The sequence below is a fragment of the Suillus fuscotomentosus genome (assembly GCF_016647785.1).
Source record: "Suillus fuscotomentosus strain FC203 chromosome Unknown F5891scaffold_115, whole genome shotgun sequence".
Lineage (NCBI taxonomy): Eukaryota > Fungi > Basidiomycota > Agaricomycetes > Boletales > Suillaceae > Suillus > Suillus fuscotomentosus.
In genome coordinates, this window is record NW_024539627.1 from 75,844 (window position 1) to 95,860 (window position 20,017).

Here is a 20,017-nt window from a genome sequence, read left to right on the forward strand (position 1 = left end):
GATGTAAGTGGAATTGATGGTGTTGTAGACCCAGACATGATAAGGTTGTAATTATGCAAATACAAGTACAGACCCTTTTGCTGGGACTTGTGACATGTTTGCTGTTCAGTATCATAATGTATATGTAGTATCACTAGGTCAAATTTGGGGTGAATGATGGAAGCAGATGCGTCTGGTAAGTGACACGTCGAAATCACATGGAATAATGTCACGTCACGCCCTCCATGACAGGTAGGCACCAACTTGAATTCCTTCAATGATGCACATTAGAGTGTTTTTGCTAAGATTTTTTGGAGGATTTTATTAACTCAAGGCCTGTGATATTTACATCAAACCTTGATCATTGGAGTCAGAACATGTTAAGTAAAATTTCAGAACCTTAATCTTTCGCTAGCCACATTAGACTTACAAGTTACGGCATCAATTGTAACCCTCAAGAATGTTCCCTGCATGACAGTGACGATGCATGTATGCAGCGGACTCCACTTTTCTATTGATTATGATGTGCACTGTGTGTGCTCAGCTCTACCATGTCACCATGTTCACAATGATAAGAGCATGGGATTTGTACAACTTGTACGGGAACTTGCTACCATGTCTCACAATGCACAACCCTGCACAACTAGCACTCGGCTATCTTGGGTCAATGACATGATGGCCCATGTTGAACCAAATTGAGTTTCTGAGTTCTCTACATCTGGGACTGGTGATGATATTTCTGTGTTCTGGGAACCTGATTTGCTGTGTATGACAGACCCTTTTGTCCTCCGTGCACCATCACCTCAGCCTCCACCTCAACAGAAGTTTCCAACACCTTCGTCTCCCTTGTCTCCCACTTTAGACATAAAACTCTCTAAACTCAGTGCTGATATATTATGACCATCTGAATCACCACTTCTGTTGTCCACTGGCAATGAGGAGAAGAAATCACACACAGTGTCTTGCTCAAAATATGGAGGTGCCGCACTTGAGCATCTCGTGAGGGTTGTTAGCAAGCGAAACCCATATGCTGCCAAGCATGCTCACAAGACTCAGGCATGGAAAGATGTCCATGAAGCTATGAAGAAGTGAGGCTACTTCAAAAACACTTCATATGCAGGTGTTTGCAACAAGATGGGACAGCTTCTTAGGTATCAAGATGTAAGTACTCGAAGCTTTCGATTATAGCATGCTCACCCAAATGTCAACATCAAGGACCCAGACTCCGTTCCCAGCATTAATAGTGCACTGTTGGACAAAATCTCGGAAAGCCAGAGAGCTGCTGTAAGACCTATGGTCTTTTCAGCCTTGTATAGGCCATATTTGCCATCCCTCAGACTCTATTATCCCCTGCATTGTTTTTGACATAGCGCATGGTATTTTATTGTCGCCCGACGGACGCAGGTCATCAGCTCACATTGGCTTTTCTTCGGGTCCTTCGCACATCCTCCGTCCGTCCTATCCATATCCTCTGTTGGTTCATTGGTGAGTACCATACCCAATTAGTATTAGACTGACTTTATTTCTGAAGCTATTTCATTTATATTCTTATTGCATGTGTCACAGACCCTACTTACATACTTATCATTATCTACTCAGTCCTGAATAGTGCTTAGGCGTGCATACATATATATCCCACATTTACGAAGTTCATGTAATCTTTTTCCCCACTTGAAATCTATCACCACTCTGCACGCAAAATCAGAACTTCCGCACTAGCATTCAGTAAAACTCTGGCTTATCTCGGCATGCATCTTTCTATCGGCCGCCTTACTTGAATACATTGGTACTTTCGCATATCCACCGGCTTTCATGCCTTCTACATATTGGCTCGTCCATACTCTCTAAGTGCATAAGCGGATCTTCAGCCGCACATTTTTCTATCGCCTCGCACGTTTGGCGCATCATATTGCGTCGGCTTATATCGCTTTGCATCGGTTTGTGTCACTCCACATCACATTGCATCAGCTCACGTCAGCTCGCCTTCAGCTTTCACGTTTCCTCACTTCTCAACATTACTTACTAGTTTCCCAAGTTCTCCTCAGCATATTTTACTTAGAGGAATCATTCTCAGTAGCAATCCCCTCGGGCCGAATACTATACTCGTGTCCAGAGGTCTATTTGAGTTATACCCCACTTCACCCTTTCTTCACTTTTCACCCCTTCTCATCTAGCTATCATTCCTCGCACACACTGCTGCTATGCTGAATAATGAACAGAAGGACAGTGAAAGGAAGGTGAGTGTTTTCAGCCTCTGTATTGCTTCATCGTACTTACAAGATGTTAGAAAGCTGAAGCTGATCTAGTAGGTGGCAAGATTATCCGAGCACAAGCTACTTGAAACACTCGCAACACTCACAAGCGGAAGCTTGATGATGTTGACATTGATGATGACATTGATGATGACTCTGACAAGGAGAATATTTCTCCTTATCATGCCCCCAAGCAGCTGTCTCCACCTCATGCTTCCACCAAGCGCATCTGTCGTGAGCAAACAGGAACTGAATGGCAGTCTGTCCTTGATGTTATCAAACACGGCAAGGAGATACAGAGCAAGCAGAATGAAGCTGTCATTGAGGAGATGAAGGCTTGTACAGCTGTTCTCGAGTGAACTTCTGACTGCTACTTGGAGGCAGTTTTACATGTTGCAAAGCAGTAGATTACGATGGTCATGACTTGATTGACTGTTGACTTGTGCTATCGCTATCATGTATCATTAGTATATATCTGTAGACTGCACATAATTAATGATGAAAGTACTTGTGCAATCTAGGAGGCTGGCAATTAAAAAACTGCAAAACTTGATTGTACTGTAAACAGTTGACTGTGTTCATATAACTGTGTGATACTGGGTTCCAATGGGAGAAGAAAAAATGTGCATCTTCCCGTGTGCATTGAGTGCTGGCCATGTATTTGCGACAATACCAAATCCATGCTTGACTTCTATGTGCACAACTCCCATGGCTGCATTGAACTGCTGTTCCTCTTCTGTGTGATTTCCAGGACCTGAAAATGGGCTGATCATTTGTGGACTGACACCATAAGTAGCATCACCAAAGAGCTGCAAGTAATGGTCCTCCATAGGAGTATGCTTGTCCATGCCATCACACACAGCATATTCCTCACAACTGGCCATTAGCTCACTTTCCAACAGAAGAAAGGAATCATTGTGTTGTCCTTCAATGGGGCCATATAGATGACCAAACATCCCATTCGGCAACATTACAGCCTGAAACTTAAGGGTGTGGTATTTTTTATAACTGTTATATGCCTGCCATTGCCAGTGAGATGGCCGACAGATTTGCCATATGGTGTAGTCGATAAAACCCCAGACTCCCGTCAAAGGTGCACCACCTTCATGGACTGTGCTCACGTACTTCTCCAAGTTAAGTCTCGAGAGCAGATGCTCTTGATCAAAATCCAGGAGATGCCCTCATTTTTCATCATCATCAACAACAACAACAACCCAGTTTACTATTTCAGATATGGCAGAAGCAGAACGGTCGAATTTAGATACAAGATCATATATGTCACACCTGAGGCTCCCATGTTGTCAGGCCTGTTAGACGTACCACTGTGTCGGTGTGGCCAGTCTAAGTCGAGGCACTTTGAGTGATTCCCTGCCAGTACAAATAATTGTGAATATTTATGGCCCTTTAAGCTTACCTGGCAACAACCTGACACATCCGGACATAGTGCCGATGTTCCTGATCTATTCATAGATGCCGGCAGCTAGGAAAGTCCCGTGCTTATGTCAGATACTCTTTGGGTGTACATAGTGTACACCATCCATTGTCAACTCTCCTGGACCATTGTGCAGAGCCTGCCCAGGGAGCAGTGTCCCGGAAAACCCAGGTAGCCCCACAATGTCTCGCAGCCGCTGGCAGTGATAATCCAGGAAGCGGCCGCGCGTGTTCCGGAGGATCTGTACTTGATGGGCCAAACCTGGGTGCAGCGTGTGCAATAGGATCTCGCATTCCTCCAGGTAATGTCTCTCGTCTTGCAGATACGTAGCCACACACCTGATCTCTACATTCAGACGCTCAATTTCTTCCCTCGCGTGACACATCTTGAAATATAAGTCCATTGCATGGCGACCAGATGGAGTAGCCCACGGGCATTGCGAAATATCCTCGTGTGCGTCGCGGAGAAGCTCGAAATCTGTAAGGAACGCGTACTCGACAACATCTTCCCACTTCAGTGCTGGACGTGGTGAGGATAATGCACGAGCAGTGAGGTTATAGCAATCGAGAGCTGTATGGATGGCTGCAGACTGGACTTGGAGGGCCTTGCTGATGTGTTTTTGCATTTTATAGCCTAGTTACAATGCACATTGAGTATATATTTCAAACAAAAATCAACGACATACCTGTTCCTGCCCTATTCATCTTGGAGAGTTCGAAGATCCTGGCAACAATTAGTCCTTCGAGCGTGTCCAATGCCAGCTGGTACTTCCTGTTGACGACGAGCCATCCAGCATTTTGCCACTCAATATCTTCCAGTTGCCAATGTTTGTCCACGCCAAGCTTCATCTCCAGGTCATGGACAATTTTGAGGTCCTTCTCATAATTCTCTAGTGCATGACAGCATGCTGTCTTGAGTCTTACTGTCATGCTAACGTCGGCCTGTCCAAAGGATGATCCTGGCATGGTCAGAGACCACGCCGTCCCATCTAATTCCTTCCTAATACTAGAGATAAGTGTCGTCGCAGGGATAAAAAAAATAGGTACGTACTTGCTTGTGGACAAGTTCACGAGCTTCTGCCAATATTCCATTTGAAGAGTTTCCTGCTCCAGCTCATGTGTATGACTTAGGAGATACGCACGTTGTAGCGGTTGGGTTTGGCAGGGACAGGTGCCAGGGGTCCTGCCCAGGTGTTTGAGGTCTTAGATAGTCATATATAGCATGTCTTAGGGTTAGGTTCTATACATCCTTTCCTCCAGCTTTTGCTGTGTATTTGCTTGTCTGAGGCTTTGCTTTGCTTTGGCTTTGGCCATTTGCTGCCTCGGGCCTTCGCTTTCGAGGCTCTTGCTGTTGTCCTCGTCTCGTTCTCGCGCTTCGGAGGTTTTAGCCTTGTGTCTGCTGTCCTCTCGCTGGTGCCAGAGTGCACTGTTCCAACGTTCATTCTCAAGCCACGCCTCGAGTTCTGATTCGTCCGTAACACCGAGTTCCTGCATCAGGCGTGGAAGAACAGTCTGGCCATCATACAGAATGTTGAGCGCCTGTTTGTAGTTGTATAGGAACGTAGCTACCAATGAACCCGTCAGACGAAACATAATACAAGGCACCATGCAACTCACTCAAATTATGATATATTTCAAATTCGTTGTTGTGCTCAAAATAACCTAAGTTTGCTTGACGATGGTGAAACACACTCGCATAACGAGTGGCAGGAGCGAGCACGTTTGACTTTGAGAATGTCCGTTCACAACCCTCGAGGTCTTCTAAGCCGAGACCAGTGACATATGTTGTGAGGTGATCTAGTTGACATAAACGGCGGTGGGCATGACCATGAAAAGCTCCGACAAGTGGGGTGTGATTCAGGGTACGAGCATGAGGACGAAGAGAGCTGCGAGAGAGTGTGGTCTTGAACCTACATCCAATGTCGTACCCCCTGCCAAGGTTGTGTCTGAATGTATCAAGTAGCCTTGAGACAACAGTGAGTGGATATTTTGCACTGGAATGTTGTTAGTCGCTAACCTGAATACATTGCAATAAAGAATTGAACATACCATTCACCACTCTGCACCATGTCTGCAATGATAAGTGTAAAACTGTGTCGACACACTGCCATAAAGATCCCCAACTCATCAAAAACTCCCCACATCCATTTTGTTTTGTCATCCTTCATATTTTTCCATCGACCCGCACAAGGGTTATCATCCTATCAAAGCATTAGTCAGTAGAGTTGTAGTAGGTGAAGCTTACCTCGTCATCATCGTTGAACAAATCAACTTGAGGGTTTAATGTGTCTGCGAAAGAATCCACATACTCCCTGGTCAAGTAATGATAGTCTACGATGGATTGAGACGTCGGGAGCTCTGATGACTGAGGAATGTTCCGTGATACTAAATCTTCGGCATGCTCCTTGTCAGGGACTCGCTTGAGGACTCGCTTGAGTGAATTGTTTCCATCCATTGCATACAACAGACTAAATTTGAGTTGAGGTTCCGCATCTAGGGCATACAAACATGCAGGACATGCATGTTTGAGGTTCCAGTCAATAGCACTTTGTCCTATTGCCTCCTGGACCAGTGAACGAACCTGCGTGCAAATGAGCAAGTAAAGATCCAAAGTGATCGACAATTGGCATGACAGGTAGCTATGGAAACGTTTCTAGATAAATAATGAATTATTGTTGTATAAATAGTGTTAGTGTGATGTTATGACTCACGCCTTGCAAATCACAGAGAGTCTTCGTAAATGCTTGAATAGAGAAGTTCGGGCAGCGCTGGCGTGCGATACGATAAAACTCCAGGCAGTCAATGGTCATGCCAACTGAAGGATTAATTGGGGAACAGGGAATGACACCATGGCGGACGAGTGCTGAAGCAAGATATGTGTTGGATGAGAGAATTGAAAGGTGCACTTTCTCAGCGTCTGTAGAACTTTGTAATCGAAGCAAAGTAAATAAACATTCAATACTCACGATGTATATCAACAACTTCGATAAACACTTGGCCAGCATTGACGTCATCGGCATCAACATCTTTCTGCCTCTCAAAAAATCCCATTCCACATTTCTCATCTCTCTCCAGACTCCGTGTAAGGTACACTGTAATTAGTGCTGGCATTTGGTAGTCAAACGCCTCGATCCGACATTGTGTTCGATCGCGTCGTGACTGGTAGTCTTTACGACAAACTGACTGTCTACTATGGCTTCAAGGTATGCAGTGAGCCATCTTTTACCTTCAAATTGGACTTACGCATTCCAAAAATCACCAGCAATCCCACAGGTGAGTTCCTGCAGTTCTCCCCCTCCATGACTTATATCGAGTGCCTGGGTTCCATCGAGAACATCCCAGGCACCATAGGAGTCATTGTCGTCCACCTGGGCATTATCATCTGTGACATCGCCATGGTCACGCAGCGCCTCTAGGGCATGCCGTTGATCAGCAGACATTTCTGAGGTAAGTCGTTGGAATCATATAATCATTATCGAGTAGCAATAGTCACTATGTACCTTGCAGTCGAGCCCTCCGCCATTCTATAGCACTTGCTGCTCATTCAGCAATTTTTCTTGGCCCGAGTACCTCCTGAGTAGGCCCAGAGCCCCGACGACGAGGATCGCGTGAGGACACAACATGTCGAATTTTTGTAGACGCTAGTCCAGTGCGATGGCATGTGCGTGAACTACAGCTTGTCGTCATTTTCCGATGTTTTGATTCTCAATTATTCTCAATTTGTCAAGTGATTGATGCGCCGTTCAACAGATTCACATGATACAATACTGATATCGTGTTTCTAGGCCACTTACTTGTCAAGCAAGTGTCATGCGTCACAGTTCATCTGAAGATCTTGAGGCAGATGTTAAGATATATATACTGAATATTATGTATACATCTGACTGGTTGACACTGGCAGCACCTCTCACACATTCCCACAAAGTCATGTCACTTGAAGTGCGTGAAACAAAGACTACCGTGACCACCGAGACTTTGGCACCTGGTACTGCCAAGACACGGACAAGAACCAGCACCACAAAAATATTGAGGACTCGCACCACAGAAGTCAATCAAACATTCGCTTCCCCCTCCCAAAACACTCCCAGCTCTATTCGATCTCGAGTGGCACCATCTGCACGGTCCCGCACCCAAGCCTCACCGTCATCCACTCGAACAACCATTTTGGCATCCCCACACGCACCACTCTATGGCCCATCAATTCCCCACCCAAGCACATTCAATTCGCCTCCAGAAGGGCATAACAGCAAGTTCTATGTCATTACTGTGGGGCAACAAGTCGGACTTTTCTTTCACTGGTATGTAGTTCATCAAAATGCATCTGCTCATATCTAATCTTGTGTTATCGTGCTTTCAGGAATGATGTCGCACAGCGGGTGAATCGTGTTAGTGGTAATATCCACTACAAATGTGATACGTTCCAGGAAGCCCTCGCGCAGTACACTTGTGCCTATGAAAATGGCGAGCTTCGTGCGATTCCGATGCCTGGTTCCCCATTCTGGCCCACCGAATCACAGACTATGTCCTCCAATGAAGAAGACATTTGGTCTCATATTGAGGATCTCTCAGAGCAGATGAGCAACGCACATATTTGATACATTGTCCTGTCCTACATAGAATAACAGTGCTACTTAGTACCATGTATGTCGTATTAGGAGTTAGTATTAGTGGAAATATCAATAGGTTACTGGTTATTGATGATAAGTAAGATGTGTTGTGCGACGTGAAGATGTGTTGTGCGAGGTCTGAAATAGGCAATACTACTAACCAGTGACCATTGCGGTGTTTCAGATTTACTCAAGATTTGCTCCAGTCACATTAACAAATGAATGAAATACCTTTTTCTTTCTTTCGGGCCTTGAAGTACATGATTCAGACCTTAGAAATGACTAGTTACTTGTGTGAACGAAGTAACATGAATTGAGTTCAAGTACACCGAATCATAAATCTTCTTTGAATTATAGATCAGTACTACATGTGACTTGCTGAAGTACTAGTACTGTAGTACATCATTGTCCAACTCGCTCGACATTTCTTTCTGCGTTACATTAATTATGGCGTAACTTCTTATCAAAATTACAGATCAAAGCAAGCTGATGGCCAGCCTCCATTTACTATCACCGGCACCAAGGACAGATACAATATAAAATGTCTACTTGAAGCAGTCCCAGGCCACATCGTCATATACTATAGTATCTGAGTGTGACTTCTCTGCAGCTTAACACGAACCTGACACAAGAGCCTCAGTAAGGAAGTCACCTTCGATGTATTTGGAGACCAGTAGCTTCCAGGCAATTGGGAGGGGATGTCGTATAGAATGAGGTTTCATTGTTGTCGTCAACTTATAAGATTGTCTATGCTAAGCTACATTATGCCAGTACTATTACAAATGAGATGTGGGTGTGCACCTTATTCCCAAAGTGATATAAAAAAAACTGCTCCAGGACAGCTTGAATTAGCTGTATGTTTCATATGGTATACCTTACATATCCATTATTTAAGGTAGCATTGCGGACGAGTGATAGAACTCACCTGAAAAGCGGACTGGCATCGCCTATGTCCTTGAATTCGTATATTCTATCGTCGCCATTGTTTTCTGCCAGACACTGGGCTTCTTTCTTGTGGGTTGATTTGGTACAGAAGTGTCGCCTTCAGTAGAGAGTGTAATATTGTGGTGAGCGTGGTTGAGGTGGGAGGATATGAAAAGGGGTTTCGCGAAGTGTTTTGAGTTCGAGAGAAGATGCACAAGAATTATCATTTGTTTCACTAGCAGATTTTCAGAAAGTGACGCATTAATAAGTTAGAATGCCGCTTACCATGGACACTCTCAGCCCATTCAATATCACTGTTGTCAGTAGAACTCAGGACCAGATGGGTCGGTCAATAGCTGTCGAAAGGTTGAGCCAGTGCAACATTTTCGCAGAGGTTTCCCGCCTCCTGCGACAGGTGGGTCCTGGCGAAGACGAAGAAGATGGTTCTGATCGTGGGGGGGATGGGTACGCTTTTAGAGTGCTGTCGTGGAGAGTCGTTTAGATTCCGTCTCGGAGTTGCAAAACTGTCCATGAGAGGGTATGCATTTGGGAACTCAGTATGGCTGTGAACTGTGCGACCGTGTAGTGGCCGTAGATGCATTCGGTGCCGGAAGAACATCATTAATTGGATGAGCTAAGGAAGATAAATACGCACTGGTAAAAGGTGTTACAAATCATGGCATTTGGTAGAGTGTGCGGTGAAGGCTGGATGGAGGATAGTGAGGAGGACGCACCATTCAACACATGGGCGCAACAGTGGACAGAAGAATACGGCATTTTTCGCCCCAGGACGAAAAATGACAGCATGGGACGTAAGCATGATGACAGAAAACTGTGTAAAGAAAATAAGTGGAGAAGGTGAATAATAAGGTAGAATTGACGTGGGAAATGCCATTGTTTGCGATTGTGTACGATTCACAGAATTAATGGGTTGGCCAAGGTGATTAATGCATGGTTTGTCCTTGATTGACGCTGCTAGGTCATTGATGATCTGGGAGATTCGTGCTTTCTGGTAGAGGTAAGTGTTATTTACTTATAATTAATGCATGGTCTGTCCTTGATTGACACTGCTAGGTCATTGATGATCTGGGAGATTCGTGCTTTCTGGTATAGGTAAGTGTTATTTACTTATAATTAATGCATGGTTTGTCCTTGATTGACGCTGCTACTAGGTCATTGATGATCTGGGAGATTTGTGCTTTGATTCGGGTCTGGTATAGGTAAGTGTTTACTTTTAATTAATGCGTGGTTTGTCCTTGATTGACGCTGCTACTAGGTCATTGATGATCTGGGAGATTCGTGCTTTGATTCGGGTCTGGTATAGGTAAGTGTCTACTTATAATTAATGCGTGGTTTGTCCTTGATCAATGCTTCTAGGTCTCAATGCTTCTAGGTCATTGATGATCTGGGAGACTCGTGCTTTGATTTGGGTCTGGTATTGGTAAGCGTGATCATAATTAATGCGTGGTTTGTCCTTGATCGACACTTCTAGGTCATTGATGATCTGGGAGGTTTGTGCTTTGATATTGGTAAGTGTCAATTGACACTTCTAGATCATTGATGATCTGGGAGATTCGTGCTTTGACTCAAATATCCTGGTCTGGCGTAGGTATAGGTCCCAGGCGCCAGGTACGTGTTGATGCAAACTCAAGTTTGCCACCTAAAAGCTACGAAACAGTCTCAATACACCGATCAATTTTAACTTACATCATTTTATCAGCCACGGGTCGCAATCCAGGTAAGCGCGTGTTGTTTTATTGTGTTTGGTTCATGTTAACATATTCTAGTGCCTTTGATAGGTCCAATCAATGTAAGTGACTCGCGTTATTTTACGGTATTTGGTTCACAACACATCACGTTGATTTAGTAGATTGTGCCATCACTTTCTGACTATTCATCATGTTCGACTTCATTGGCAATGAACACTCTGACACCTCCGTTGATGGCTACCACCCTGACTATTTTGCTACTGGCTGTTCTGAACGCGTTGCAGACCATGGATCATTTTCTGGAGCTCAACAAACTGGTAAGTTCTCTGATTTTTCAGTAGTGACAAGAACTTAATCTCCTTTTTTTAACAGCTTTTATGGACACCCTATATCCTCCAAATCATGGACCTTCGACTTTGGAACACAGCTCCTCATATCAAAATCTTATTCCCTTCGACTCAGCACAACCAATCACATGTTTGTCTGACCTCTTGAACTCGGACGTGAACATCGACTGGGAGGATCCTGCTCTATATGCCAACCTCCCGCCTTTCTCTGAGCTTATGTACAAAGATACATCTACATGGCAGGTACCCGACAGTTTCCTGCAACTCCCTAGTGCCCATAGTAGAGAGGAGCTACCACCAACTCCTAACACACAAGTACCGACACCCGACAACTCCACATTCAATTCCAAATCATCTGCGGATTCTCGACCATCTGACGTCGGTCAGACCCAGAGGCAAGTGCTTGATTCAAACACTGACAGCATCACAACAGAAGCAGTCACCACCGACAACAATTCCTCATGGGCTGCACAGAACCCCGGATGACCTGTACTCACAACTCGCCTGGGTGTCAAACTCACAGAGGCACAGAAGGTGTTACAAAGAATTGCTCAGGAGCAACGACGATCAAAGGAAGCTGCGTTAAATGACGCTGTGAAGTCTCTTGCCACAACATATGCAGAGATGATCGAGAAGCTAGTGGATGAGCATAGTGTCACTACAGAGAAGGTAAAGCTACTCCTGGGTTGCGAGACACTCTACAAGAACAAGCGGGGGCCTACCTTGCACAACGCAATTGTCCATGTGAAGGCTCTTGAGTTGAATGAAGGTGTGTTTCCTTTTTCAATTGATAACATTGCCTCAGCGCTTCCTCTGCAGGGCGTCCGATGGGAGCAAAATACACACTAGTGGATATACGCAACATTATCGAGGATGATCCATCAATCAAGCACCTCTCCCAACAGGAGAAAAAAGATTACATTTTGAAACTCAAGGAACACCGCACGCAACAACGCCTGAGTGTGCGTGCTACCAACTCGGCTGCTTCAAAAGATGCACAGGTAACCCTGAACAAAGTGTTCAAGGAGGTAGTCTCAGTTTATTTGTGTTGTTTCTCCTACTGATCATGCATTAGCTTGAGGCTTTGGCCCTCCGCACTGGAATGTATGCGTGTTTGTTTGCGACACGTGGTTACGTCTATGACACAAACCAAGCCACGTGGTTTGGAACTGACAACATGATGGACTTCTGGGAGGATGTTCTCTCACTGCAACCTGACTACATCACCAAGCAGCTAGAATTGTGGGGGTGCAATCAAAACAAAAGTATTTTTTCATCTTTTTCATGTCCTGGTGGTCTGACATCTCTTTTAGACATCGATGAGCGTGATTCGGTGGAGAATATGCAGAGGCAGTCTAAACGTTTACTTGAGTCGGGCTTCAGTGAGTGTTTCCTAATGATTTAAACCGAGTCTCTTGATGGCTGAGGAACAGTGTGTTAGATGCAATCACGAAGGGCCATAATATATGTATGGTGTATACGAACTTCGAGACATCTATCAAGGAGAAGCATGGTATTGACATCAAAGGCTGGCCTGAGAGTGTGCCCTTCACAAGCCCATACAAAATCGGTACTGTGGACGAGATTTGATCGCTCCGTGATGCCCTACAAAACAGCAGATGCCACTGGGTCAAGCTCACTCCTCACCAGCGTCAGGAGCACATCCAGCATTTAGATGCTCGCCGTAAGGCCGGAGAGACAGTGAGAGCTCTCAGAAAGAAACACTCTGATGCTGGAGTTTCCCGTAAACGCCGTTCTGCGAAAGAGAAGGTGCCACCATCCAAGAGGGTGTGGTCAGCAGTGTCTAACAGAAGGCTGGCTCCCAAAAGTGTTGAATATATAGACAGTACAGACGATGATGAGGACTCATTAGAGGAGGAGGATTAGTTATAGTTTATTCAAAGTCTATGTCTATCTAATGCATTGCATTTGACTCATCTGTCCTCGTCTTCCCTGCCTCGTCTGCCCTGCCTTGTTATGTAAGCAACGGACTACAAGCTATTAGCACTAAGCCCCTCCCAGGAGTATCTGACATAAGCATGGGACTTTCCTAGCCGCCAGCATCTATGAATAGATCAGGAACATCGGCACTATGTCTGGATGTGTCAGGTTGTTGCCAGGTAAGCTTAAAGGGCCATAAATATTCACAATTATTTGTACTGGCAGGGAATCACTCAAAGTGCCTCGACTTAGACTGGCCACACTGACACAGTGGTACGTCTAACAGGCCTGACAACATGGGAGCCTCAGGTGATATGTCACCAGCTGAGCGTAGATGAGCACAAGTAAGGCACAAAGCTTTGATTGCCGTGAACTTGTACCTGCTGTTGGTTTTGATATTGTCAGGAAGACACAAAGCTTGAACGAGTTCAAACAGTTCTAATGCAGTCATCCTCGATAGTATAGTAATACCACATGTTAGCTTTGACTCGCTGAATCTAGTATGTGTGATGCTCACCAAAATTGCCACAATGATTCTCTGTCTTGCATGGATCTCAGGTAAGTTTCACATATGGGCTCACCCTCCTGATGGGGATGTGGCCATCCTTCATCTTCCAATGTAGCACTCAAGCTTGCACTAGGCTTGTATTCAGCTAATTCACCGGCAGTACCCATACAGGTATCGGGTGCTCAACATGACAAACCCAAATTTGCCAAGGCAATCCATGTGGGATGCAACCAAAAGCAGTTATCAACAATGCTCAGGGCTCCCACAGACTCATGGGATATTATTTGGAACCAGGCAATGCAGATCACATGCCAGGAAATATGAAAACTGTGTAGGTTGCTAGCATACATGCACTCTAATAAAAGGGAAGAAGATGCTCACAGACAGACACCAGGAAATGAAGACAAAAGTAGTTAGGAAAGATGCCCAGGATTCCCATGGACTCATAGGTCATTATTTGGAACCAGGCAATACAGATTCTGTGCCAGGAAATTCAAAAACCGGGTGGCTTGCTAGCATACATGCATACTAATGAAAAGAGCAGGACATATCTAGTGGGGCAACTGGGGCAAAAGAGGGACCACTTACATAATTATAAAATAGCAATATCCACCATGATTAGTCATGTATTTGGTGGTATTTATCCCTCCCAAAGTATATATACAAATAAGAGTCAACTTTTAATTTTCCACCTTTTGAACTCATACCACCACCATCTCACTAGCAACTTTTCAATACACAATACCTATAGCCATCATGCCCACCAAAGCTAGTATCAAAACATCAGCAAATAAAGTAAGAAATCAATATTTAAATCCAATTAAATATTCATTTATTTAATTGGATTTAAATATTGATTTCTTACTTTATTTGCTGATGTTTTGATACTAGCTTTGGTGGGCATGATGGCTATAGGTATTGTGTATTGAAAAGTTGCTAGTGAGATGGTGGTGGTATGAGTTCAAAAGGTGGAAAATTAAAAGTTGACTCTTATTTGTATATATACTTTGGGAGGGATAAATACCACCAAATACATGACTAATCATGGTGGATATTGCTATTTTATAATTATGTAAGTGGTCCCTCTTTTGCCCCAGTTGCCCCACTAGATATGTCCTGCTCTTTTCATTAGTATGCATGTATGCTAGCAAGCTACCCGGTTTTTGAATTTCCTGGCACAGAATCTGTATTGCCTGGTTCCAAATAATGACCTATGAGTCCATGGGAATCCTGGGCATCTTTCCTAACTACTTTTGTCTTCATTTCCTGGTGTCTGTCTGTGAGCATCTTCTTCCCTTTTATTAGAGTGCATGTATGCTAGCAACCTACACAGTTTTCATATTTCCTGGCATGTGATCTGCATTGCCTGGTTCCAAATAATATCCCATGAGTCTGTGGGAGCCCTGAGCATTGTTGATAACTGCTTTTGGTTGCATCCCACATGGATTGCCTTGGCAAATTTGGGTTTGTCACTTTTGTGTTTTCACCTGCATTGACAGATTTTTGTATTTTAGTTATGAGACTATTGTTTTCTTTGTCTAAGACATATAGTGTGCCTTTCTGGAGACTGTTATCAGATATTCTCAATGTTTTTTACATAATAGTCACAACACAGGATGCATGCTTTGCACTCTTGGCAAAATAAACATATGTTTGTATTTCTATTCTGGAACTGGCTTCTTCTCAATCAGGGTGATGTCCTTGCCTTTCTGACAACTCTCTACCCAAAGGATGCTGTGACTTTGTCTTACTGTTCATATTTAATATTCATGTATGCTATTTAAAATTCACTTACCTACCACAGACACTGCTGTGACTGTATGACTATATGACTGTGTGAAATTGGCTTACTTACTACAGACACTGTGCAACCATACAACTGTACAATCATTTCTGTGACTTTGTCTTACTGTTCATATTTAACATTCATGTATGCTATTTAAAATTGGCTTACTGACTACATATACTGCTATAACTGGACAACCATACAACCATATAACATTAGCTTGCTTACTACAGACACTGTACGACCATATGATCATATGACTATACAACTGTACAACCATACAATCCAACCATACAACCATACAACTGTATGACTGTATGACCATACAACCATATGACTATACAACTGTGTGATATTGGCTTACTTACCACAGACACTGTATGACCATACGAACACAATGTTATATGGTAGTAAGCCCCATACTATATGAGACATAACAGGCCTGCATACAGCAGGAGGCAAGGACTCCCACATCTACACTTTTGAAGTACATCACATATGAAACCAAGGTTTTTCTAGTACTGGGAGATGGGCTTCTGGCTATTTGCATTATATGCAATATCTGTAGTCCAAAGGAGAATACAAGTTACTCAGTAGGATATACTATGTGCCCTCTACTAGATAATCAGAACCCCTTAGTGATAAAGGATAAACTTGCTGGCATGAGACAGAATGATCTGACACCCCTCTGTGATAGGTGTATGATACAGTGAGGCAAGGTATGAGCCATAAAACCAAAAACACCCCCTGCATGTAAGAAGATATGCTGCTCTATACCTTTGTAGACAATAACAATATATCCACCCTTCCACTCCTCCAGTGCAATCAGCCAAGTGATTGTGTTTAGATCATCATTTCAATCCAAATGAATCACCTCACTTGTGCCTTCCTTGATGGCATAAGTAAAGAATGCCCCCCTAAAGTACAGGGCAGGCCAGAGAAGGGACTCATTCCTCAGCAAACACTTGATTTATTTTTGTGTCCTGCAAGTATCAGTCAGTTGACCTTCCAAGATCAGTAACAATATATATACTTACCTGAGTTGTTGGTCCAACTGTTTTGGTGCATACTGCCATAATAAAGCAAAGATCTTAGGGGCTACATGTGTTCCTACAGTCAAAAAAAGCCTATCAATGGTACATATTGCCTCAGTGGTCTGTAGCCTTGTGTCCTGTGTCATCTTGGGGAATGCTTGTTGCACTTCCTACACCCTCAAGTGTAAGACAGGGATGAATGAGTAGTTTGCCTCCCTTAGCCCAGCGTAATGCTTGATGCCAACAAACTGCAGAGCATCTCATGCTTTGATGATATCCTTTTGTCTTGGTTTGGTGATCATATGCTCAAACCTAGCAACCATGAATAGAGGGTGGAGTGGGCAACAGGTTTTCTGGGCATCCTTGGGTGGCAGCAGAAAAAATGAGTCTTGGAGATTGAATAAAGGAAGTTGGGATGCTTCAAAACCTTCAGGATACTACACCTCCACTAGTTGATCTCTCTTCAACAGGGTCCAAAAGCTCTTTGATTATGGGTGGCTCGCCAAAAATTCAGTTATGAGACTTCAGACCACCAACTGAATCCATGAGTTCAATCTTGAGGATTGTAACTTGGGTGGGTATCTTTGGACGTGTGGGAATCCAGATCTTGAGGCCAGTTCATTGAGATGCAGTAGTAGCTAGTGTACCAACAGCTTCGAGTGCAGTAGCTATGTCACCCTTGGCATCCATAACTGCCTTCAAAGCAGGTCTCCAATCTATGTTGGCATAGCGGTCAGCAAAATGTTGTTCTAGGCAAGTTTCTGCTTCAGGCAGAGACATCTCACTGGAGGCAAATTCCCAAATGATTTGCTATGCTACAGGGTCATTATGGGGGCTGCTGTTACCCACGCTTGTTGGAACATATGAGTCGTCCCTACTTGCAGATGAGATCTTTGTAATCAATAAAAAAAATGATGTGCGTGCTCACGGTTGAATTGCAGTATGATCCCAACAATGTTTGATGGTTGTTGAAGTTACAATATTCCATGCTTCCTTTGCCATCATCATGGCTTCAAGAAGATTTATTTTATAAATTTCTCATTCACCAGCATCATCAAGTTCAATGGCTTGAGCACAAAAATTGTGACAATAGCCAGCTTTGAAGCAGCAGATGATGCCAGCATCATATGGCTGGACAAAAGGTGTCATATTTGGCTCGAAATATTCGAGCTCGATGTTTGAAGGTTCATAGGGGATTTTGTGGGCTGAGAAGTTGTCTACAAATAGGCAGATCTTCTGATTCTCCCACTTCATTTGGAGATTGAGTTTTTTAACCCATCTGAATTCTGGTAAGTAACATAGTGAATCAATTCACACATGATTTACTCCTCAAAGAGCACGGTTGTCATCCAAGCTTTTTTATTGTTTCGATAGTAGAAACCACATTGCTCAGGTGTTTGTTTTTTGAAGCACTGAGGCTTCCTTGCCCTTCCAATGAAAAACGGCTCAAGTTTCTCACTGCCATCAGCATTACAGGTGAGGCCAACTGATATGTGAAATTTGTCCTTCTTCCTGCCACTCATCTGTTTCATTGTGAGTCCATGATCTGGAGGTGCGCTTGACATTGAATACAAGTGAGTTGTCAGCAATTTGAAAAACTAAAATGACAGCTTACAAGGGAAAGAAACCGGTCTCATCAAAGTTCCAGTGGTCCTTGGGAGCGTATTTAGCCAAAATCTTTCAGCATCAAATGCATTCAGCTGCAACATCATCAAGATTTATGGATCCTGCTTCACCATGCCAGTGATGCTCTCGGATTTTGTACGTTCAACAAAAAGAAGCAATCCAACCATCTCCCGACAGCCTCTCTTCCTCTGGCACATCAAATTCTTCCTCAAACTTTGCTTGCTTGGCTCATAGCATTGGCCCATTCACTGTATCTCCCTTTATCTCCATATGTTTGATCCATGTGAACAAGGCCCACTCTACATCTGGCCTGGTTACAACACGTGGACATTTTGATGATAAAGTGTTTGGATTAGAGTTGACTCACACTTCTAACTCTGGCTGTCATTCAAGGGCATGCAATAAAGAAGCTGATTGACTAAAGGCCAAAGCCCCTGTGAGTTCTTTTTCGAAGTGTAAAACAATTTTGGCTTGTGACTGATGGGGATGGGTATCAATGTATGTGAAGACAGCGAGCCAGTCATTTAAGGTGAGATTTTTTTTGAGTTGTGAGGTTTGGCTGAGGTAGTGGGTGCATCTTTATTCTTTGTGACTGTCTGCGAGCGCTGCTTGTAGGGAGCTGGCTTCTCTCGCGGTGTGCAGGTCTTATTGGACATGCGAGAAGAGAACAAAGACAAATTTTGACACCACTATGCACTTTAGATAGTCTAAACTACATTAGTATAGGTGCTGACAGTGACTGATGCTGACCTGAACATGGCCTCATAATGCATAAATCAGCCCAGAGGCTTATGCATTATGCGTTTCACATGCATATTGCCCGCATCCCACAACAGGACCCACCCAAAGGTGATGCATTATCAAAATTATGCATTATGAGGCCATGCATTATGAAAAAGTGTACTGTACATGCTAATGTACTACCCTTTCAACAGAACCTCCACAAAACCTGCCACAGAGCATCCCTCAGAATGGCCACCCTCCTGCAGTCCCACCCCTTGCACAAGGGCATCACATCAGCCTATCACTTCTGTGCCAAACGCAACTTTGACAAGAAGAAACATCACCCCTCACCAATGAGTTCAGAATTGATCCCTCACTCACAGAAACCATCAGCCCCGTGTGCCACTATCCAAAATGGGAACCAGACATAGTATTCAGACAGGTCACCGGTCGACAGAGGAGTAGGAGCAGCAGTGGTGGTGATGATAGAAGGAAGAAAGACCAGGGAAAGGATCTTCCATCTGGGAAGCACAGCAGAACATACAGTGTACGAAGGGGAAGCAGTAGGAATGGTATTGGCAGTACAGCTGATCAGGGAAGAGATCGAGGTGAGAAGGGGAGTACTGTGCACCATGACACTGGGGGTGAACAACCAAGCTGCAATCAGAGCAACCACCTCTTTCCAATCGAAACCTAAAGCAGCGCTTCAACAAGGACATGAAATCCATCACGGAGAATTCACCACGCTGCGCTCTACTTCGCTTGCGATCGACTTCCACAACCCCCTCGGGAAGATTCGTGAAAATGATCAAGACACTCCCTAGGCGCTACAGCTCACTGCTGTTCCAACTTCACACCAGTCACATCCCACTCAAAAAATACCTACAAACCATGATGAACCAGTCCGCCACTTCTCGTTAGTCTGTCCAGTATTCGCCAACCACCGAGAACTACTTACGCGCAGAAGTCGGGCCCCGCCAATGCAACGTCAAATATTTGCTGAGCGGACGCAAAAAAATGAAGGCAGCCCTTACATTCATCGCAAAGACGAGAAGACCTGGAATGGCGTTCTGGGACGTGAGGCCCAAAGGAAAAGGAGATTGAGGAGAGGTAGACGAGCAGGAGAAGATGCACCCCACTCCTTTCCATA

General features: G+C 44.2%; 4 protein-coding genes across 4 annotated transcripts; 3 read left to right on the plus strand and 1 right to left on the minus strand.

The window, feature by feature from the left end:
* Positions 1-1,113: 1,113 nt before the first annotated feature.
* F5891DRAFT_986375 (uncharacterized protein) lies at positions 1,114-2,590 on the plus strand (the record flags this gene model as incomplete). The annotated part of the gene is made up of 6 exons (XM_041377761.1): positions 1,114-1,140; positions 1,168-1,289; positions 1,350-1,464; positions 2,154-2,216; positions 2,267-2,284; positions 2,342-2,590. 6 exons carry the CDS (start codon positions 1,114-1,116, stop codon positions 2,588-2,590), a joined length of 594 nt encoding a protein of 197 aa, XP_041218435.1.
* Positions 2,591-3,733: 1,143 nt separating this feature from the next.
* F5891DRAFT_963824 (uncharacterized protein) lies at positions 3,734-7,102 on the minus strand (the record flags this gene model as incomplete). The annotated part of the gene is made up of 11 exons (XM_041376049.1): positions 3,734-4,296; positions 4,349-4,662; positions 4,714-4,775; positions 4,909-4,928; positions 5,090-5,227; positions 5,280-5,656; positions 5,712-5,863; positions 5,908-6,315; positions 6,374-6,579; positions 6,629-6,858; positions 6,906-7,102. The coding sequence occupies 11 exons, from the start codon at positions 7,100-7,102 to the stop codon at positions 3,734-3,736; spliced, it is 2,667 nt and encodes an 888-aa protein (XP_041218436.1).
* Positions 7,103-7,802: 700 nt separating this feature from the next.
* F5891DRAFT_934669 (uncharacterized protein) lies at positions 7,803-8,230 on the plus strand (the record flags this gene model as incomplete). The annotated part of the gene is made up of 2 exons (XM_041374024.1): positions 7,803-7,960; positions 8,020-8,230. Coding segments are annotated over 2 exons (369 nt in total), but the record flags the coding sequence as incomplete, so codon positions are not given.
* Positions 8,231-11,771: 3,541 nt separating this feature from the next.
* F5891DRAFT_963820 (uncharacterized protein) lies at positions 11,772-12,654 on the plus strand (the record flags this gene model as incomplete). The annotated part of the gene is made up of 3 exons (XM_041376048.1): positions 11,772-12,018; positions 12,069-12,277; positions 12,325-12,654. Coding segments are annotated over 3 exons (786 nt in total), but the record flags the coding sequence as incomplete, so codon positions are not given.
* Positions 12,655-20,017: the final 7,363 nt, after the last annotated feature.